Raw genomic sequence first — 19,481 nt, 5'->3', positions numbered from 1 at the left:
TCAAAGAATTCCTTAAGTCACAATGGTTATGCCCCTGTCCTAATCCAGACTAAAACCCATAGATTTCTTACCACATTGTCTCTCTCCCCATTCCAGAGATTTTAACCTCTATCTCCCGGATTCACAATGTAACCTTGAAATCATGTTTTAGACTATTTACACTCTATGAGAATGTAATATAATCTGTATGTATAGCCTGCTGTTTTCTTCTTGTTTATGTAATCCCATTTCTTCTGGATTGTAATGTACTATGTCTTCTCATTATGTTGGAGCTTTTCTCCCCGGGCCTCTACTGAAAAAGGACATGTATCCAGCTAGACTAGCCCGGTCAACAAATGCAAAATAAAATAAATTCTAGATTTTGCTGCATATTTAGGAGATATACATATATCCCCCATTGTTTCTTTGTGAATTGCTTATCCAATCTTTCTTCCCAATCCTTTACCAGTTCCTCTGATCGATTCTTATAATTATCATGCAATATTTTATATGCTTTACTAATTGGCAGCTTCTGTTCTAGCTTCTATTAAAACCTCTACTAGTGCTGGTCTTTCATTTAGGAGCTCCCTATTTCTTTCTCTTTGCCTGTATTCTGATACCAATCCTTGATAGGGAAGGCAATCTCTAACCTGCAGTCCAAATAAATTCTTGGCCTCTTCCCATTCTATTAACTTTCCCTTTCTAGTTATTTGCTCTCAATTACTTGGTTTTTTTGACAGTTTTTTCAATAAATTCCAGACCTCTCTTGCCTATTATCTGTATCCCTGACCACAGTCAACCTTATCGGCAAAATCTCTTTTCTCCTTTCTCGTGCTGGTTTGGGTCTTAGAATACTCCCTGCTATTTTACGAATATAATACTCTGTATGATTTTGGTTATTCTCCTTAAGAGTCTGCATCCAAAATCCAAATCACTCCTTATTTCTTGAGCTTTATCTGTGTGTCAGCATCATTCCTTTCCACTTTGAATTACAGTTTTCTGCTTCTGCTATGTACAAGAGCCTTAACTGTGTTGCTCTAAAATACCCCCCTCAAATTAGGTAATCCTAGTCCGCCTTGTTCTATTGGTAGAATCATCTTATCATACTTGACCCTTGCTGTCTTCCCTTCCCAGATAAAATCCTTCAACTCTTAATTGCTATCCACAACCTCTCCTCTGGCTGATAAAAGTATGCCTGACTAAAAACATTTTAATCGCTTGTATCTTAGTATCCATATAACCAAACTTCCAGTTTCTCATTTTTATTATTTTCTGTTCAGTTTCTTCCCACATGTCCTTAGCTGCCACCACAGAGTTATTTCCAATCCATACTCCTAAATACTTAATTTTATCATGTCCCCATAAATATGGATATTGCTGAACCAGTTCATGTGTGGGTACATAATTTACCGCTACTGCCTTTGTTTTAGCTTCATTAATTTTGTATCCCGAGAAAATTTGAAACTGTCTTAAAATGTTCCACAACATCCCTGAAATAAGTTCTGTTATTTCTTCATATCCGAATTTTGGATATAAACACACAACAAATTTGAAACATCTTGGATTTATATATGTTGTAAATACATTTACACATCTACATTTTTACTCATTCCCTGAATGAAAATTAATTTAAGCTTAGTGTCGATGGAAATTGTGATTCTAACATTTTAGTGTACTTGGCTATATGTAACCAATGTAAAGCTTATTATGTTGGTAAGACTAATCAGAAGCTTGAACAGATTAATAGTCATATATCAGAAATAAAAAGACAAATACCTACAATTCAATATATAAGCATCAAGCTGAGAAGGGTTCTGATCATGAATTTCAGTTTTTGATACTTACATGCGAGTCATTATGAGATGGCAATATTGTGCAGAATACTGAAATGAATGAACATCAGTGGATTTTACATTTGAAAGCACACATCCCCCCTGGATTGAAAGACTCTGTATCTTTAAAACCTCTTTTAAGAGAATTACACAAGCATGTTTAATCAATTTTTAGTTAACTGTGGTATTATGTGATCTTGTAGAATATGAGAGTGCTTTGTCTCTTGTATGCTTGATGAAACCTCACTGGCAAAAGTTTTTAACTTGCATTTTATTAAAATTTAAGTTTTATTGAATCTTGCCTTGGCTCCAGTGATTTCTGTTATCTTTGTATTATCATTTTGGTTTGGAAGTCCACTGGATTTATCTTTCTCCATCTGTTTCTGTTTTCACAGTTTCCTAAATACATTATGGCATTTAATGATTTAAGTGCCGAGATGTACTTGAATTACTTTCATTCCTTATTTATTTGAGCTGTTTTTAACAACAAGGCTTTGTGAACTTTTTTTGTTAAATACAGCCCAAATAAATATATTGCATCCCTTAGTGACGTCGACTGAGGAATGATACGAGGTGTGACCACAGACTTTAATGGATGCATCATCTCGCAGGCTTAAAGATGCAGCCATTAAAGTCAATGGAGATACTGCTTACTTTCTCTAAGTTAACATCACTGAGATTAAAATTTACTGCTTAGCCTCAGTGACAAAATAATGGGGAAAGAGGTATTTTTACAAAAGAAGTTAATTAAGAAAGGAGCAGCTGAAAATTATCACCAATGGAGCAAAGAAATCCTGCTCAGCACATCGTGCACCACGTACTGCAGTAGCAAGGCACATTTATTTTAATGAACAAATCACTAACACCGAATTGATAGCTGATGCCCTGCAAGATACATCCACAACTTCATAGCTGCATTTTATGGAGTGCTTAACTATCTTGGTACTGAGTTTGCAAAGTTCGAGCACTTGGCTTTTGGGTCCTTCTCTTGTACACCCTCAGATTTGTCCTTGAGCTGGGACAGCTTTCTTTCTCATGCAGCACTGTAACGCCCTTGCTGGCACACATGACTATCATAAGTATTTGAAGAAATCCCCCACCCTGAGAAAACAGTCAAGCTTCCCAACAACACAGGGTGCAAATTTGGCTCTAAACTGATGAATTAGTAAATGCATTAGCCAAGGCTTAGTTACTGAAGAAATTGCTAAGGGTTTCAGCTGTAGTAGGTCCAGGTGCCACCTGTGTCTAACCTGAGATGGAATGAATTCTTTGTCCACCAAATCCACCTTCCATTTGTAGGAGATATTCCTTCTGTGAGGGACATCTCCAAATCATTGTCATAGAGGGAGAACATCTGCTCTACATAGCCTAGTTCATCCACATTTTTATCAAAGGAGTCTGAATCCCCCAAAGGTGCTAGATCCTTTCTTCTTTTGGAGGGGGAAACTCTGACAATGATTCCTTTTCAGTATACAACTACATGTTCTTAAAAAAGAAAAGAAAGAAAAGAAAAAAATTAAATTTGGAGATAGCGTTACTAAGTTCTCTGAAGGGGCCTGGTATGAGGTTTGAGAAGGCCTTCCCCGCAGTTTCTGAGTCCACATGGTGGGTGTGTTTATGCACAGACAACCTGGTCCTGGGGCTTATGGGATGACACTGGCAATAGGCCTATGGATGCAGGCAGGCAGGCACTCGATACGTCTGGGCATCCAAAACCTCAATCCTAGAATTAAGAACCTCCTTACGAGCAAAGGCCAAGTGCATGCGTCCTTCCCTGTTAGTTTCAAGTGTCGGGACCAGATGAATGCAGACAGGTATCCATAGCGACACACACCAGAAGGACTTCTGCTCATGAGGATGTGCCACATCGGAGGCCTCACTAGAAGACTGAGCTTAGCTGGGGGGTTGGAAGTTGCAAACACTTTCACCAGACCCGGTGCCCTTGAGCCTATGAAGGCCTTCAGATTCCAGTAGGATGTTACTGGTTTCCTGATGCTCCGCTTTTGAGTGTTTCTCTAAAAACTTAGATGGGCATCAAAGGAGAATGTCTGACATAGAAGTGGTCTTAAGCCAGTTGTGTCACATTTTCTGAATAAGACATTTCTGGAGAGAGATTTCACTGCCCACATAACTGCCTTCAAGCTGAATCTTGCAGAGTGGGGGTCAGCTGACTACGGCATATTTATGCACCAAGTGAAAAAACACAACATGAAAGCAACATGAAAATCACGGTGAGAAATCCGTCTTCCACAGTCCATGCAATTATCTTTAAAAATCTGAATCAGAACTCTACCCAGTCCTGAATCCTATAAGCTATACTAAACATCCAGCAAAAGTACAACAATAAAACAGCCTAAGTTATTTTCTGCAATGGATTACTTACCTGTGAAATCTGGAAGCTGGGACAACCAATGAATGGATGAAGCTTACAAGGTTCACATTGAGCTTGACATGAATTGTGACAATGCAGAACTAAAGAAGGCAAAGGTGGACATCTCTGTCATACCAAAAAAAGTTCTGATGTCAGGGAAGAGGGCATAGGACATTGGTCAGACATCAGTTGCTGAAGTCCCAAATGTACTGTAACTGTGAAATATACAATGAACATATTCTTAAGTCGGTGTCTTAGAGGCTAAAGCCCTTTTTAATGATCTAGGCAATCCAAATTCTAATACAGGCCCAGGTGCTTGAAGCTGCAGGTGGGGAGGATGAGCATACCCATCCTAGGCAGGAGAAGTGAACTGAGCATGCTAAAGGCACAATAGCGTGGTTTCATCACCCTAGTGGAGACTAGGAAAACATTTGCAAGGTGCTGCCTGAGAGTGGGTGGGATGCCCTGCTGAAGTCAGCCCTTGTGGAAGTGAGGGAAGATGGCTCAGTGCGGATACCTATTGCATGTCCCACCCTTGGAGTGTTATGGAGCACAATGCAGGGGTGAGAAATAAGTATAAAACATTCCCCAACAACAGTGCGATGATACTTTAGGGTCCCCAATTTCAACAGCCCCAGACATGTGGTATTGCCTAGGGGTGGCAACAGTGGGTGCAGTATACCAGTGGATGAAGAAAGGAACTGGGAATCACCTGTAAGAACACAAAAAGCATGCATACAGGAAACATCTAGATTAATCAGGAACAGTTTCAGTCAGCTTCTAAAACACTTGTACCCCCTCAGTAATCTCTTTAGCACTCTAGTCATAATTCTCTGACTTAAGATTCAAAAGGTTGCTAAAACAAATAATACGGAGGTGAGAAATCCTCCTCTTCCATTTGCCTTTAATTTTTGTTAACTAGGAACTCCACTAGGCAAATCTGCCCTTTTCATGGGTGGCATGGAAGTGACTGTTAAGTGACATTCTATGAGTCGCATAGTTTGTAAGTAAAGATCGAAGGAATCAAACCCAGGACCAAGCAGCCTTAATCTTGCTACACAAAACAGACTGCCACTTAGAACGCTCACAACTGCAACCAATTCCTTCAATTCACATGACTGTCATATGGGTTGGACAGAAAAAAAATGTGTGTTCAAAACTCAATGCAGCTTTAATGAATTTATTAGTCAAAACACAAAGGAGGTATTATTTGCCAAGAATCTTCATTAGAAACTGTTTTTGAAGCATATACAAAAATTTCTATCATCTATTTCTTCAAGCAACATATTCAGATACACCATAACATTTTTTTTCCCCCCAGAGAATCAGTGTTGTTAACCTCCAATATGTTTGACAAACAAAACAGCAAAGGAAATGGTTAAGAGGTGAAACTATCCCTTAGTTTAACTTTTAACACCGAAAGACAGAAAGATGCATTGGTCCACTCACGGAGAGGTATAAACACAGAGAGCAAAGAATGATTCAAAAGGTTATTCTGTAACACGTGCCCTTAACTAAATACAGTATAGAAATAGACTATGGCAGTGAAATTATAAAATTCAGAGACTAAGAGCTGCAGTTAAATGACCCCAATAAATATTTCCCTTCTGATCATAGGATCACAGGAAGTTACTAGGCTATTGGCCCTGAGGGCCTTACAAGCCTAGCCAAGAATTTAGTCCATGTTCCAACAAGTCAACACCAGATGCCCCTATCCAGAAGGGACACAGATGGAATCCAAGGGATGCATTTTCTGTTCCCCATCTAGTAATCCAGGTTGCGCTTAAAAAGGGTTAATGAGGAACTCTGCGTGATGTGGACAGGGAGTCTATTCCACAGAAGGGGGAGTCTCTGGGACACAAGGCTGTCCTGCCAACAATTCCAACTGATGTCACAGACCTGGTTGAGGTCACATGTGCCGGTTACACAAATGGAGCTTGACTTGCGGACATGCAGGAGTCTCATCAAGGCAGTGTCTGAGATTGCTTTATATGCCAGAGAGAAGTCACCTCTGAGAAGTCTGTATCAGACTGAGTAAAGGATCAGGGCTTTTACCTTATCTGTGCAGTGTGGATGTCTGAGGCCCTGGTTTCTCCTGGTGAGGAAAAGTACAGTTGTCTACAATTACCATATATGTAGATGTTCGAGTGTATTCACTGTTGCAGTCATCACATTTGGGTTATCTGCTTGCAGTAGCCCTCAGTCAGCCTGATTATCAAAGTCTTGAGTCCTGCGTTGGTTGCTGCCTCATCTTCCATGATGGTTGCTGTCTCATCTTCCATGACGTCAAGTAGTCAGGGGTAAAAAGCATGCAGCTGACGCCATTACATCAGTTTTTCTTGCCCCAGATGTCAGCTGTCCCCCTAATGGGAAGCATGTATATATATATATATATATATATATATATATATATATATATATATATATATATATATATATATATACATATATACATACATATATATATATATATATATATATATATACACACACACACACACACACACACACACACACACACACACACACACACACACAAGGTTACACCTCCAACAAAAAAGCAAATACACCAAAAAGCTTTAAGCATAGTAAAAAAAGGAATAAAGGTATAGCCAAAAGTCAGGGGGCTGAAGGGAGGGTAACCAGGACTGCAACAGTGAATACACTCGAACATCTACATTTATGGTAAGTGTACACAACTGTACTATGTTCTTCATGTTTCACTGTTGCAGTCATCACATTTGGGTAGCTTCCCAAAGTGAAGGATGGGAGGAGGAGATTAGATAGCATTAGGACCAACTATAAGGCCCTGCAAGACTGCAGTGGAAAAGCCAGCTCTGGATTTAGAGAAAATTGGCAAATGGTAATGCTTGGTGAAGTTATGTACAGAACTCCAGGTAGCAGCTTCTAGGATGTCCCTGGTAGGGACACCTTTGAGAAAGGCTGTAGAGGTAGATGCACCCCTGGTTGAATGCGGTCTTATCCCCTGTGGGATAGGTTTTCCATGGTGCTTATAGCAGAAATTAATGCAATGGCCTATCCATTTAGAAATGGTCTGCTTTGAAATGGTCTTCCCCTCTGCCCCTGCAGCAAATGCCACCAGCAGCTGTTCAGATTTCCTGAGAGGTTTAGTCCTGTCCAAGTAAAATCTAAGTTGTCTGTGCACATCTAAGGAGTGCAGTATCCGTTCCCCTTTGTTCTGTGGATTAGAAAAGAAGGTTGGCAAATGAATGGACTGATTAAGAGCCACACTGGATACGACCTTAGGCATGAAAGAGGGACTGTCCTGAGGGAAACCCTGTCCGCATGAAAGATGAAAGGCTCCACTGCCATAAGGGCCTGTAATTCAGATACCCTTCTTGCTGAAGTGATGGATAAAAGGAAGGCTGTTTTCCAAGAAAGGAATTTCAACTATGCATTTGCAGCTGGCTCAAAAGGAGGTAGAGTGAGTTTTTCCAATACAAAGTTAAGGTCCCAGGCTGGAGTTGGGGCTCTCCTGGGTGGTCTTAAGTTTTTGGCCCCTCTGAAGAACTGCTTGAACAGTGAATGAGAGAAGATGGGTGCTTCTGTGTTGTAATGAGCTGAAATTGCTGAGGCATGAATTTTGATGGAGGAAAAGGAAAGGTCCTTGTGAAGCATGTCAGTTAAATATTGAAGAATCTGAGGTAAATTGGGCGCTGCTGTGCCCATCCCCTGAGTTTGGTTCCAGGAACAGAATCTTTTCCATTTTTCAACATATGATTTTCTAGTACTAGGCCTCCTTGCCTCCAGAATGACATCCATCACTTGTTTACTGAGGGATGGTAACGGAGAGATCAGGTAATTAGCCAGGCTGCCAGGTTCAGGGTTTGAAGCTGAGGATGCAGAATCTGGCCCTCCTGTTGGGACAGCAGGGTAGGGGTCTGAGGCAGGTGCCAGCAGTGACACACTACGCAAGAGGGGGTGCCAGTGTTGGCGTGGCCAGTCCGGTGCAATCAGTATCGTCCTTAGTTTGTCCCATTTGATCTTTAGTAGTACCTTGGAGAGGAGAGGCAGAGGAGGAAAGGCATAAACTGATGGATTTTGCCAGGTGAAGGACAGGGCATCCACTTTCCAAGCTTGTTTGTGGGGAGTCCTTGTGCAGAATTTGTCCAACTGGTAGTTCTGGGGGGAGGCAAACAGGTCCATCTCTGGGCTCCCCATTTGTTTATCAACATGTTGAATGTCCTTGGTTCCAGTTTCCACTTGTGCGGGTCCAGGAGATTTCTGCTTAGTTCGTCTGCCAGTGTATTTAGCTTTCCTGGCAGGAATTGAGCCTGTAGGTGCACTTGGTAACTCAAGGCTGTGTTCCACAGAGCCATGGCTAGTCTGCAGAGAGCGTATGAGTGGGTTCCCCCCTGCTTGTTTATGTACCACATAACCGTGGTGTTGTCCGTCTTTACCATTAATTGTCCTGGAAGAATGAGGTCCTTGAAGGCTGTCAGAGCATTCTGTACAGCTAACATTTCTTTTTGATTGATATGCAGGTGCATTTGACTTGGGTTCCATTTGCCCTGAATGCACTTCCCTGCCAAGTGACCCCCCCCCCAATAGCCTGATGCATTTGTTGTTAGGGTTTGGGCGGCAGGGGTTACAGTGAATGTCAGTCCCTTGTTTTGGTGGCAGGCCTCTGCCCACCAAAGGAACTCTGTCTGTAGGCAAAGTATGATAGGAATCATTGCTTCTAGATCCTGAGAATGTTGACACCATAGGCTTTTTAGATACCACTGTAGTTTCCTCATATGCAGTCTTGCATATGGAATTAGGAGAATGCAGGAGGCCATGAACCCCAAGGCTTGCACAGTATTTGTCTTGCAGACAGCAGGGTCTTTGTAGCCATTAGTTTGAAGTAGGCTGTCAAATGAACTTGTTTTTCTGGCATGAGGAAAGCCAATTTGTTGGCAGGGTACAAGATGTGATTCTTTTCGTTTATGGTGTACCCCAGAGAAGTTAGCACTTTTTGTACAAACGCCAGATGATTCAACAGTACGTCCTGGCTTTCTGCCTGTAATAGACAATCGTCCAGGTATGGGTAATATTTCTTTGCCTGCAAAATGCAATGACTGGAGCTTGGCACTATGTGAATATCTTGGGCACAGTAGATAAGCCAAAGGGCAGTGTGCATAACTGATAGTGCATGAAGCCTGCTTTGAAGCATAGGTATCTTCTGCAAGATTCCCTGACTGGGATGTGCAGGTAGGCTTCCTTTAAATCCAGTGTTGCCAACCAGGCATCTTTGCCCAGCATAGGAAGCAACTGGTGAAGAGTTAGCATCTTGAATTTTGAGATCACCAAAAAGTGTTTAAGATAGAGAGGTTCAGGATAGGACGCCAGGAGTTGTCTTTTCTGGGAACCAGGAAAAGTCCTGAGTAGGAACCTTGTCCCCTTTCTTCTTCTGGGACAGTTTGAATAGCCAATATACTTAGGAGAGTGAGAACTTGCTTTGCTTTTACGCCTCTGCCCACTGATTTGGGGGTAGATCTGGCCAACCGTTTGGGGTTGGTAAAGTGTGGAAGTGGAATCTGTATCCTTGGGAAACTATATTTACAACCCATTTGTCCTGGGTAATGAGTTCACAGTTTTTTGCCTGGAGAGCAATCTTTCCCCCTAAAGGAGCAGTCAGTTGAGAAGGGCTTGGAAGTTTTAAAGTTAAGTCATTGAGACAGTTTACCAAAGGGGGGAGTCTTACTACTCCCTGCTTTGGAAGTGGGAGCCTCCTCCACTGCTTAGTCCTGTGCTTACCTTGGGACTGAAGCCTGGGTGTTCTGCTGGTTCTGCGTTTGGACTGACAAGGCCTGGAAGAGGCAGGAAAGGACCAATTCTTAGAGGGCAAATGCCTACTAAATCTTGGAGGCTGTACTTGCAGGAAATCTTTAACAGTTTGCATAGATTTAGCTTTTTCCTCCATCTTTTTAAGTACTTCTTCTGCTTTGCTGCCAAACAGGTGGTCCTGGTTTAAGGGAGCATCCAGCAATTTAGCTTTAACATGATCTGGCAAAGATTGCTCCTTAAGCCAAGCATGCTTTCTAAGTACAGACCCAGTGACATCAGCCCTGCAAGATGCCTCTAGTGAATCAAAACCACATTGCAAAGTATGTTTTCCAACTTGTTCATCAGAATGCATTAAATCCTGTAAATCTTTATTTTCAGCACAGTCAGGAATCAACATAATTTTCTGTTTAAGCAATCCAGTAATATGCTGCTGATACTTTAACATATGAAAAGTACAGTTTTGTACCTACCATAAATGTAGATGTCCGATAGGAATGCATCTGCAGTCCTTACAAATGGGTTGTCCTGTCGTCAGGCAGCCCTTCGGTCGGCTGGATTCCAAAGTCTGGGTCTGGCCTCGGCTGGTGTCGCACTTCACCCGACGTCATAGCTGCAGTTATTCGGGTATAAAGGCATCAGCCGACGCCATTTTCCTCAGTGTTTCTTGCCCCAGATGCCAGGTGCCCTCTTGGAAGGCTAAATTTGGATAAATGCCAATGATTCCAAATAGTAGAGAGCAAACACAAAAAATAAGCATGTATGTACATATATACAAACAAATACACCATAATAGATCCCCCCCAGGCTAGCTGAAGGCTGGCAAATACCCTAGGAGTACCTCAGAGGGGAAGGTGGGTGGGTAATCCTGACTGCAGATGCATTCCTATCGGACATCTACATTTATGGTAGGTACAAAACTGTACTATGTCCTTCAAGGATGCATCTGCAGTCCTTACAAATGGGTAGAATACCATAGCCAAACTAGGGGAGGAGGAAAGAAGAGATTATGGTGTAGATAGGATCCCTTGCAAAACAGCAGTGGCAAAAGCTGCTCGGGATCTAGAGTATAAAGGTAAGTTATAATGCTTGGCAAATGTATGCACGGAGGTCCAAGTAGCAGCCTCTATAATGTCCTTGGTAGCCACTCCTCATAAGAAAGCTGTGGTAGTGGCTGTAGCCCTTGTGGAGTGAGGCCTGATGTTCTCTGGAGTTTTCTTTCCATGGTAGGAGTAACAAAATCTAATGCAATTTCCTATCCATTTGGAGATTGTCTGTTTTGAAATTGGTTTTCCTTCCTTTCCTGTGGCATATGCTACCAGAAGCTGGTCAGTTTTTCTATTGGACTTAGTCCTGTCCAGGTAGTAGCGTAACTGTCTGTGTACATCCAAGGTATGCAAAAGTCTTTCTCCCCTGTTCTGTGGGTTTGGGAAGAATGTAGGTAGGTGGATAGCCTGATTTAATGACACTCTGGATACCACCTTAGGCATAAATGTAGGATTTGTTCTCATGGACACTCTATCTTGATGGAAGATCAGGAAGGGTTGCACTGCCATTAATGCTTGTAGTTCAGAGACCCTTCTTGCTGAAGTTATTGCCAGCAGGAAAGCAGTTTTCCAGGATAAGTATTGTAATTCTGCTGTTGCTGCTGGCTCGAAAGGAGGAAGTGTCAATTTTTCTAGCACAAAGTTCAAGTCCCATGCTGGCAATGGTGGTTTCCTGGGAGGTTTTACATTTTTAATTCCTCTCAGAAACTGTCTGAGCAGGGGATGAGAGAGGACAGGAGGATCCAATCTGTATTCTGCTGAAATAGCTGATGCATGTATCTTGATGGAAGAATAGGACAGGCCTGTGTGGAAGAGCTCTGCCAAGTACTCCAGGATGTTGGGCATGTTTACCAGAGTCACATCTTCTCCCTTTGCAGTACTCCAAATGAGATATCTTTTCCATTTTGCTGCATAATTCTTTCTTGTTGAAGGTCTGCGAGCCTCCAGGATTATGTCTTTAACCCTTTGGGATAAATTTGGGTTAATTGCTGTTATGTAATGTTCTAGGCAGTTAGCTGCAGAGTTTTCAGGTTTGGATGCAGGATGTTGTAGTTGTTCTGTGTTAACAGCAATGGAACCAGGGGTAGTGTCCATATTTGTTCCCGAGACATGCTCCTCAGCAATGGGTACCAATGTTGTCTTGGCCAGTCTGGAGCTATCAGAATGATCCTTGGACGGTCCTCTTTGATCTTCAGAAGCACCTTGTGCATCAAAGGAAGTGGTGGGAATGCGTATGCTGTCAGGTTTTTCCAACTGAAAGATAGGGAGTCCACCTTCCAAGCAAGTGGGTGGTACGTCCTTGTGCAGAATTTCTTTAGCTGGTGATTGAATGGGGATGCAAACAAGTCTATTTGTGGTAGTCCCCATTCCCTTGTGATGGCTTTGAAGATGTCCGGATGAAGCATTCATTCGTGGGCATCTGTGGTAGTTCTGCTTAATATGTCTGCTAGAATGTTTTCTTTTCCCGGTACAAAAATTGCTTGTAACTGAATGTTGTAGCTCAGGGCCACATCCCATAGATCCAGTGCCAGCCGGCATAGAGGATATGAATGGGTGCCTCCCTGTTTGTTGATGTACCACATAACTGTGGTGTTGTCTGTCCTTATCATCAACTGACCTTCTTGGAGAAATGGTCTGAATGACTGGATTGCCAATTTTACTGCCAGCATTTCCTTTAGATTTATGTGTAGGCAGCTGGTCTTGAGTCCATAAGCCTTGTATGCACTTGCCCAGCATGTGTGCCCCCCAACCGAGGTCTGAGGCATCTGTCGTGATGGTTTGGCTTGGTTGGCTGTTGCAGAAGGGCAATCCTGTGTTTGACTGACAGGCCTGAGCCCACCATAGGAACTCTTGTTTCAGGCATGGGATTATTGGAATTTTGGTTTCTAGGCTGTGCTTGTGCTGGGACCACAAATTCTTTAGGTACCACTGTAGCTTTCTCATATGCAGTCTGGCATGAGGGACCAGAATTATGCAGGATGCCATGAAGCCTAGAGCTTGCAGTACTTTTCTTGCAGTTAGGTGGTTCTGTTTTGTTAATGCCAAGAAGTAGAGAGGTAGTTGCTCTTTCTTTTCTGCAGTTAGGAATGCCATTTGTTTTGATGTGTCCAGCTCTGCACCCAGAAAGGTCATTCTTTGGGATGGAATCAGCCTTGATTTTTTTATATTGACTGTATATCCCAAGGCTTGCAGCAGGTAAATGACTTTTTGTAAGTCTTCTGTTAGCTTGCTTTTGTTGTCCGCTTGTATCAGGCAGTCGTCCAGGTAGGGATAAATTTGGATTCCCTGAAGTCTGCAATGAGCAATTACTGATGCCAGGCATTTCGTGAACACTCTGGGCGCAGTAGATAAGCCAAAGGGCAATGCTGAAAATTGATAATGCTCTGATCCTGCAAGAAATCTGAGGTATCTTCTGCAAATTGGTCTTATGGGGACGTGCAGGTATGCCTCCTTGAGATCTAGAGTTACCAGCCAAGACTCCTTGCCCAGCATGGGAAGAAGCTGCTGTAGGGTCAGCATTTTGAATTTTGGAACAATAAGGAATGTGTTTAAAGCGGACAGATCTAAAATGGGTCTCCATTTGTTTTTTTTTCTTGGTACCAGGAAGAGTCTGGAGTAAAATCCCTTTCCTTGCTCCATAGATGGTACCTTTTCCACAGCTCTCATTCTTAATAGTTGAGATATTTGCTTTAGAGCTTCTGCCCTTTGAGTAGGTGGTAGGTTTGGCATTCCTCTCTTCCCTGGTAGAGTATGGAAATGGAACCTGTAACCTTGGTCTATAGTTTGTAAAATCCATTTTTCCCTTGTGATGCAATGCCAGTTTTTTGAAAATAAGGTTAGTTTTCCGCCTAAGGGTGCTTCTAGTTGTTCCCTGGTAGGCGGTGCCACTGTCAAGTCACTGTGATTGAGTTGTTGTAGTGGTGGTGGCTGCGTCCGTGCCTCGCTGGTTGTTACCTTGCCATTGGCGTCCCCTGTAGGCACCCCTGGATTGGTTTCTGCCTCTTGAACGCCTATTCCTGCCTCTCTGAGCCTTAGAGGAGTCCGGAAAGGACCAATTCTTGGAGGGCCAGTTCCTGCTAAACCTTGGAGGTTGAACCTGTAAGAAATCTTTCACCGTTTGTACAGATTTCGCCTTCTCTTCCATCTTTTTTAGTACCTGCTGAGCAGGGGAACCAAATAAATTGACCTTGTCCATGGGTGCATCCAAGAGCTTTGATTTGACATGGTCTGGTAATGCCTGTTCTTTCAACCATGCATGTCTCCTGATAACTGTGCCAGTCATGGCTGATCTAAAGGAAGCCTCCAGTGCATCATAGCCACATTTTAAAGAATGGTTACTAACCTGCTGTATGTTATGTACCATTTCCTGAACATATTTTTTATCTAAAGATTCCTCAGAGGACAGCTTTTTAGTTAACTGCTCAAACATAAACTCTTGATATTGAATCATATGAAATTGGCAGTTCAAAGCCCTAGCTGACAAGGTAGCAGAAGTGTAAACTTTTTTACCCCATCTCTCTAAGGACCTGGATTCCCTTTCAGAGGGGAGGGGGTTTTTAGTAGAAGTAGCTGCTACAGCTTTAGGGCCCTGGGAGATGGTCTCTGGATCTGCAAAAGGAGCCTTGTATAAATGGTGATGAGTGTCCGGGACCCTGTAGAACCTATCGGGCTTAGCAGGAGCCGGAGGTAATGAATCAGGAGCAGTGCACGCATCATTAAATGCATCATCTACAACAGAAAGAACTGGAGGTATAGCTAAAGGCCTATGTTGTGGCAAATGTAGAAAGGCTCTAAGCATTTTTCTGGAGTCTGAGAAATCTTGGCCCTGCCACTGAAATTGTTCCCTCATAGCATGCAAGGTTTCCCCAAAGGAAAATTCCTCAGGTGGAGAGGCTGAAGGAATGGACTCTTCCGCATCAGAGTCTTCGTAAGGAGAATAAGAAGCCTCAGGAGGGTCTGTGTGTTCTGAGTCATCAGAGGAATCATCAGTGGATACTGGTTCAGGGGGCTCTGTTCTAGGTCCCTTTTCTGGAGGTGGGAGAGAGGACCTGTCTGGATGAGGCTGGGATCCACGAATTAAAGAAATTAGATCCTAAGCCAAAGAAAGCATATGAGAGCTAGTGCTGGGCCTGTGTGAGGGGGGTTTGGCAGGCACAGTTTTTGAAGCTTTGGCTGCTTTAGCCCTGGCAAAGGCCTTAATAGACATGGCTGCAGGAGGCCTAGCAGCTCCACGTGCAGGGGATGAAATATCCAGGGGAATTGTGTCTGATAATTCCTGAGAAACCGCAACAGAAGGCTGGATTTCAGAAGCCGATTCTACCAGGTTAGAGGAGGCCTCGGTATAAGGCATGGTTTCGGCTGTGGAAAGAACCGCTTGCTCGGTTTCGGCCGAAACCGAGACACTCGCGGATTGCTTAATCGCGGTTTAGGCCGAAACCGCGGACCGCGAGTGTCGGTCCTTTTCTTTTCGTTTTTTGGAAATTTGCACTGTCGGAGGATCCGACGGCATAACATAGGCAAAATCAGAGCCGAAAATTTGTTCAGCAAACTCCGACCGACGTCTAAGCGTCCGTCGGTTAAAAGAAGCACAGGCTAGACAAGCTGCTATGTCGTGGTCTGGGCCTAAACAATGTATACAGTAGGAGTGGAAATCTTTATGAGGTATTTGTTTCCCACAAGATAAACAGTTATTCACTTTCTCTGACATCGGCTGAGGCAAGAAAGAGTCCCCAACGGGTACTTAGCTTTTTAGAAGTCTTCGAAGTAGTATTCGGTAGTAGTAATCTCTGGATCTGACCGACCGGCACTTGCGAACAGCTTCTGCTTCGGGCGCCACGCGGCAAGAAAGACTGAGGAAAATGGCGTCGGCTGATGCCTTTATACCCGAATAACTGCAGCTATGACGTCGGGTGAAGTGCGACACCAGCCGAGGCCAGACCCAGACTTTGGAATCCGGCCGACCGAAGGGCTGCCTGACGACAGGACAACCCATTTGTAAGGACTGCAGATGCATCCTTGAAGGACATCTGGCAGTTTAAGGCCCTAATGGCCAAGGTTGCAGAAGTGTATATCCCTCTTACCCCATCTATCCAGCGACCTGGAATCTCTATTAGAGGGGTAAGATTTTTGGCAGTAGTAGCCTTAATGCCCTTGGGTCCCCTGTGAAATGGTCTCAGGATCCGCAGTAGGATTTTTAAAGAGGAACTTGTGAGAGTCAGGAATCCTGTAATATCTATCTGGTTTTCTGGGAGCAGGAGGTAAGGAATCAGGGGGCCAAGCTAGATTCCGAAAAAGCATCATCAACAATGTCCAGTACAGGGGGGATAGCTAAAGGCCTGTGTTGGGGCAGGAGTAAGAAATCTCTAAGCCTCTTTTTAGAATCAGAGTAATCCTGCCTTTCCCAGCGAAAATGCTCCCTAAGAGTATGCAAGGTTTAACCAAAAGAGAAATCCTCTGGAGGGGAAGCAAAGGGAATAGAGTCCTCTGCATCAGAATCCTCACAGGTAGATAAGGGGAAATCCTGATCAGAGGAAACAGAAATTTCAGAATCCTGATCAGAAGAAGCATAAGCAAATTCAGTCCTACGTCTCTTAGGGGGGGGAGGTTGGCTTCCCCTGATTAAAGTAATAAGGTCTTCAGCCATTCTTATTTGTTTTTTAGGCATAGAGGCCTGACCATGCAGTCCGGGCGTCGGTTTTCTAGGCATGGATCGAGTTTTAGGCCTTGAAGAAGAAGATTGCATTGGTTTAATATGCAAGTCAGTAGGCCTGAATACACCCTCAGAAGCCGGTGCCTACACAGCGGCTCTGGACCCATCCAAGGTAGAGACATCCGCAGGTTCCACAGTTGAAGCATCTCATGGCATACAGGACTCCGAATGGGTCTCAGTAGAGGCCTGTGAATCCGAAGTAGTGGGTATCAGGGGCTGCAAAAGCACCTCACTGAATACCAGCAAACTGGCGACTAGCTTAGGAGAAGCGTCGTCGGCAGCTTTGGACCTAGGAGGTCTGTCTCTGTCTTTATCTTTGCGTTTTTTCGGAATGTCGGTAGTCAGGTGGCTTACCGAAGCCATATCTGGGTAATTGAACAGAGTACCAAAATATTTAGAAGCGTAAATATACCGACGACAAATAGTTTGTTGTTTAAATAAGGCACAAAACTGACAGTGAGGTACATCGTGGTCAGGGCCTAGGCAAGGAATACAGTACGAATGAAAATCTTTATGAGGTATTTGCTTTCCACAAGAAATACAATTATTGACTTTTACTAACATCGGTTTAGAGCAAGAAAAAGTTTCCCCAACAGGGTACTTAGCTTTAGTTGCAGAATTCTGTTTTGAAACTCGAAAACGAAAATTTCAAGGGTCGACCGACCGGCACTTGCGAACTGCTTCTGCTTCGGGCATCGCACGGCAAGAAAGACTAATGTAATGGCATTGGCTGCATGCTTTATACCTGACGTCATGGAAGATGAGACCGCAACCGACGCAGGAACCAAGACTCTGATAATCAGGCCGTCTAAGGGATACTGCAAGCAGATATCCCAAATGTGATGACTGCAACAGTGAAACACGAACAACATCTCTGTGGTCTCTCCAGCTGCTGCATGTGCTTTGTGAGGTACATGCCAAATGGGACATTGTACTCAGTAATGGGTTTTATAACGGAAGAGTACAGGGATGTTATGATCGCCTTGTCCATGGATGAGATACCCTTCCTAATGAGGTGGTCCATATAGAAAGCTTTCCGTACAAAGGAGGCACAATATGGTGGTCAAAAGTCAGTTTGCTTTCAACATGGGTGTCAAAGTCCCTCACAAGTGATTGCGTGCTTAGGATCTTGTTATTAATGTGATAATTTGTGGGGACATCACTCTCCCAAAAGGGAATGATTATGCATTTTTTGGCATTCAGTTTGAGGCCATGTTTCTGGCACCAGTCATTTGTTTGGGTGAGTCCCTCTTGGAGGATGTCCACATCACTAGGGGAATTACAATCTGCAAACTTGGTCAGCCATAGCTCACTGGTTTTGGCCTGCACCTCAGAAAAGTATAACCCAAACAACAGACATCAAATAAAGAGCTTCTGATTTTACGGTGGTTTCAGCAAATTTTTTTTTTATAATCTTGTCAAAATAAGACAGAAAGACTTCTCACAAAAATAAATAAATAAACTCTTGAAATATCACAGTAATAAAAAAACCCTCATCCAAAGCACTAGAGACCCACTTCAGAGTAAGTACAGATATATAACAGCTGGGGCACTAAAATGCTCTGCCACAGTTACAAAAACAGAAACCTTACAAAAATGTGCTCAGACTACTAGTTGCAGCACTGAAAAACTCACCATACTTATAAAATACAGAAATATTACATGGATTTTATAATAAAAATTACTCCTTCTCTATTCAAGAAAATATTTTTGTGAATTTCTAAGATATATAAATCCAGATGCAAACCAATATGAAATGTAGCCTCAAGAGAGTTTTTTAAACAGTGGAGGCTGCTTAGCCTGTGGGGCTAAGTTATGTGCTGACACAGTAGGCAACTCCGCTTTGGACCAAGGCTCTAAATGCTGCAGTCCTGTTCGGGAGGGCCGTTACCCAGACAAGTTTAAAACTGAGAACTACCTGTCAAATACAGTCGCCCTCACTGACCAAGTTTTCAAAATATGAGTGAAGGAACCAAGAAAAATGACAAAACCAGAACCACAATCCTGCTGAATGGATGCAAGTAATTACTTATCTTACCTCTTAATGTGCGGATGTAGTTACAGTCAGGAACTGCCCAAAGTTTACACAGCCCAGTCCTTAAAAAGACAGAAAAAAATCAGTTTGTTTTTCACCAATTATTTTTGCTTCAGATACATTAAATATTACAAAACTTACCAGTAGCATTATCTGCCAAGCTCTGGAAGAATATGCCTAGATACACTCAAGTTTCTTTGTCATATGTTTTATAGACGGCTCCCTCTATCCCCAGTTTGAGCCTGTGCTGAGTCTATGAAGCAGCACCACCCCATTTTTGTCTACTACTAATGTTCCTGACGACCCCAAAAAAATCCTGCACTTTCCCCAGAATTAGCAACTTCTCCCAAAGAAACATGACTGTGTCCAAGAAAGGATGCCTTAAGACTGACAACAGCATGAAAGCTACTTCAGATGAAAAAAAACAGTTAAAAAGAGCATTCATGCAGTGATTTTACAAATTCATTTTGTGGGGAAAGGGTTAACTCCTCACTTCATAATTTTGTAACCCCTTACTTAAAATATTTACCTAGGAGATCATTGCATCTTGGAGGAAGGATGATTTTCCCCATAAATTGACCACATTCAAACAGCATATTGTTATTTCTTGAACGGACATCCTATTCCTGGTCATGTTTGTGCCATCAAAGCTGCACTAATAGAGCCATCACCCATGCTAAATAAAAATACAACTGCTTCTTCAACTAAAATTACTTCACTA

The 19,481-nt window shown here is 42.9% G+C and overlaps 1 protein-coding gene across 2 annotated transcripts in view; it reads right to left on the bottom strand.

The window, feature by feature from the left end:
- The window catches only part of PRPF4 (pre-mRNA processing factor 4), a 981,057-nt gene that overhangs the window by 314,881 nt on the left and 646,695 nt on the right, over positions 1-19,481 (bottom strand). For both annotated transcript variants that reach the window (XM_044058032.1, XM_044058033.1), the window contains exon 8: positions 18,764-18,822. In XM_044058032.1, the coding sequence (XP_043913967.1) occupies positions 18,764-18,822 (59 nt within the window). The remainder of the gene's footprint in view (positions 1-18,763; positions 18,823-19,481) is intronic.

Source organism: Protopterus annectens, chromosome 16.part0 (genome assembly GCF_019279795.1).
Source record: "Protopterus annectens isolate FY-2018-M chromosome 16.part0, PAN1.0, whole genome shotgun sequence".
Classification (NCBI taxonomy): Eukaryota; Metazoa; Chordata; order Ceratodontiformes; family Protopteridae; genus Protopterus; species Protopterus annectens.
Note: the sequence above shows the minus strand (reverse complement) of the source record. Positions and strands in the feature narration are given on the sequence as shown.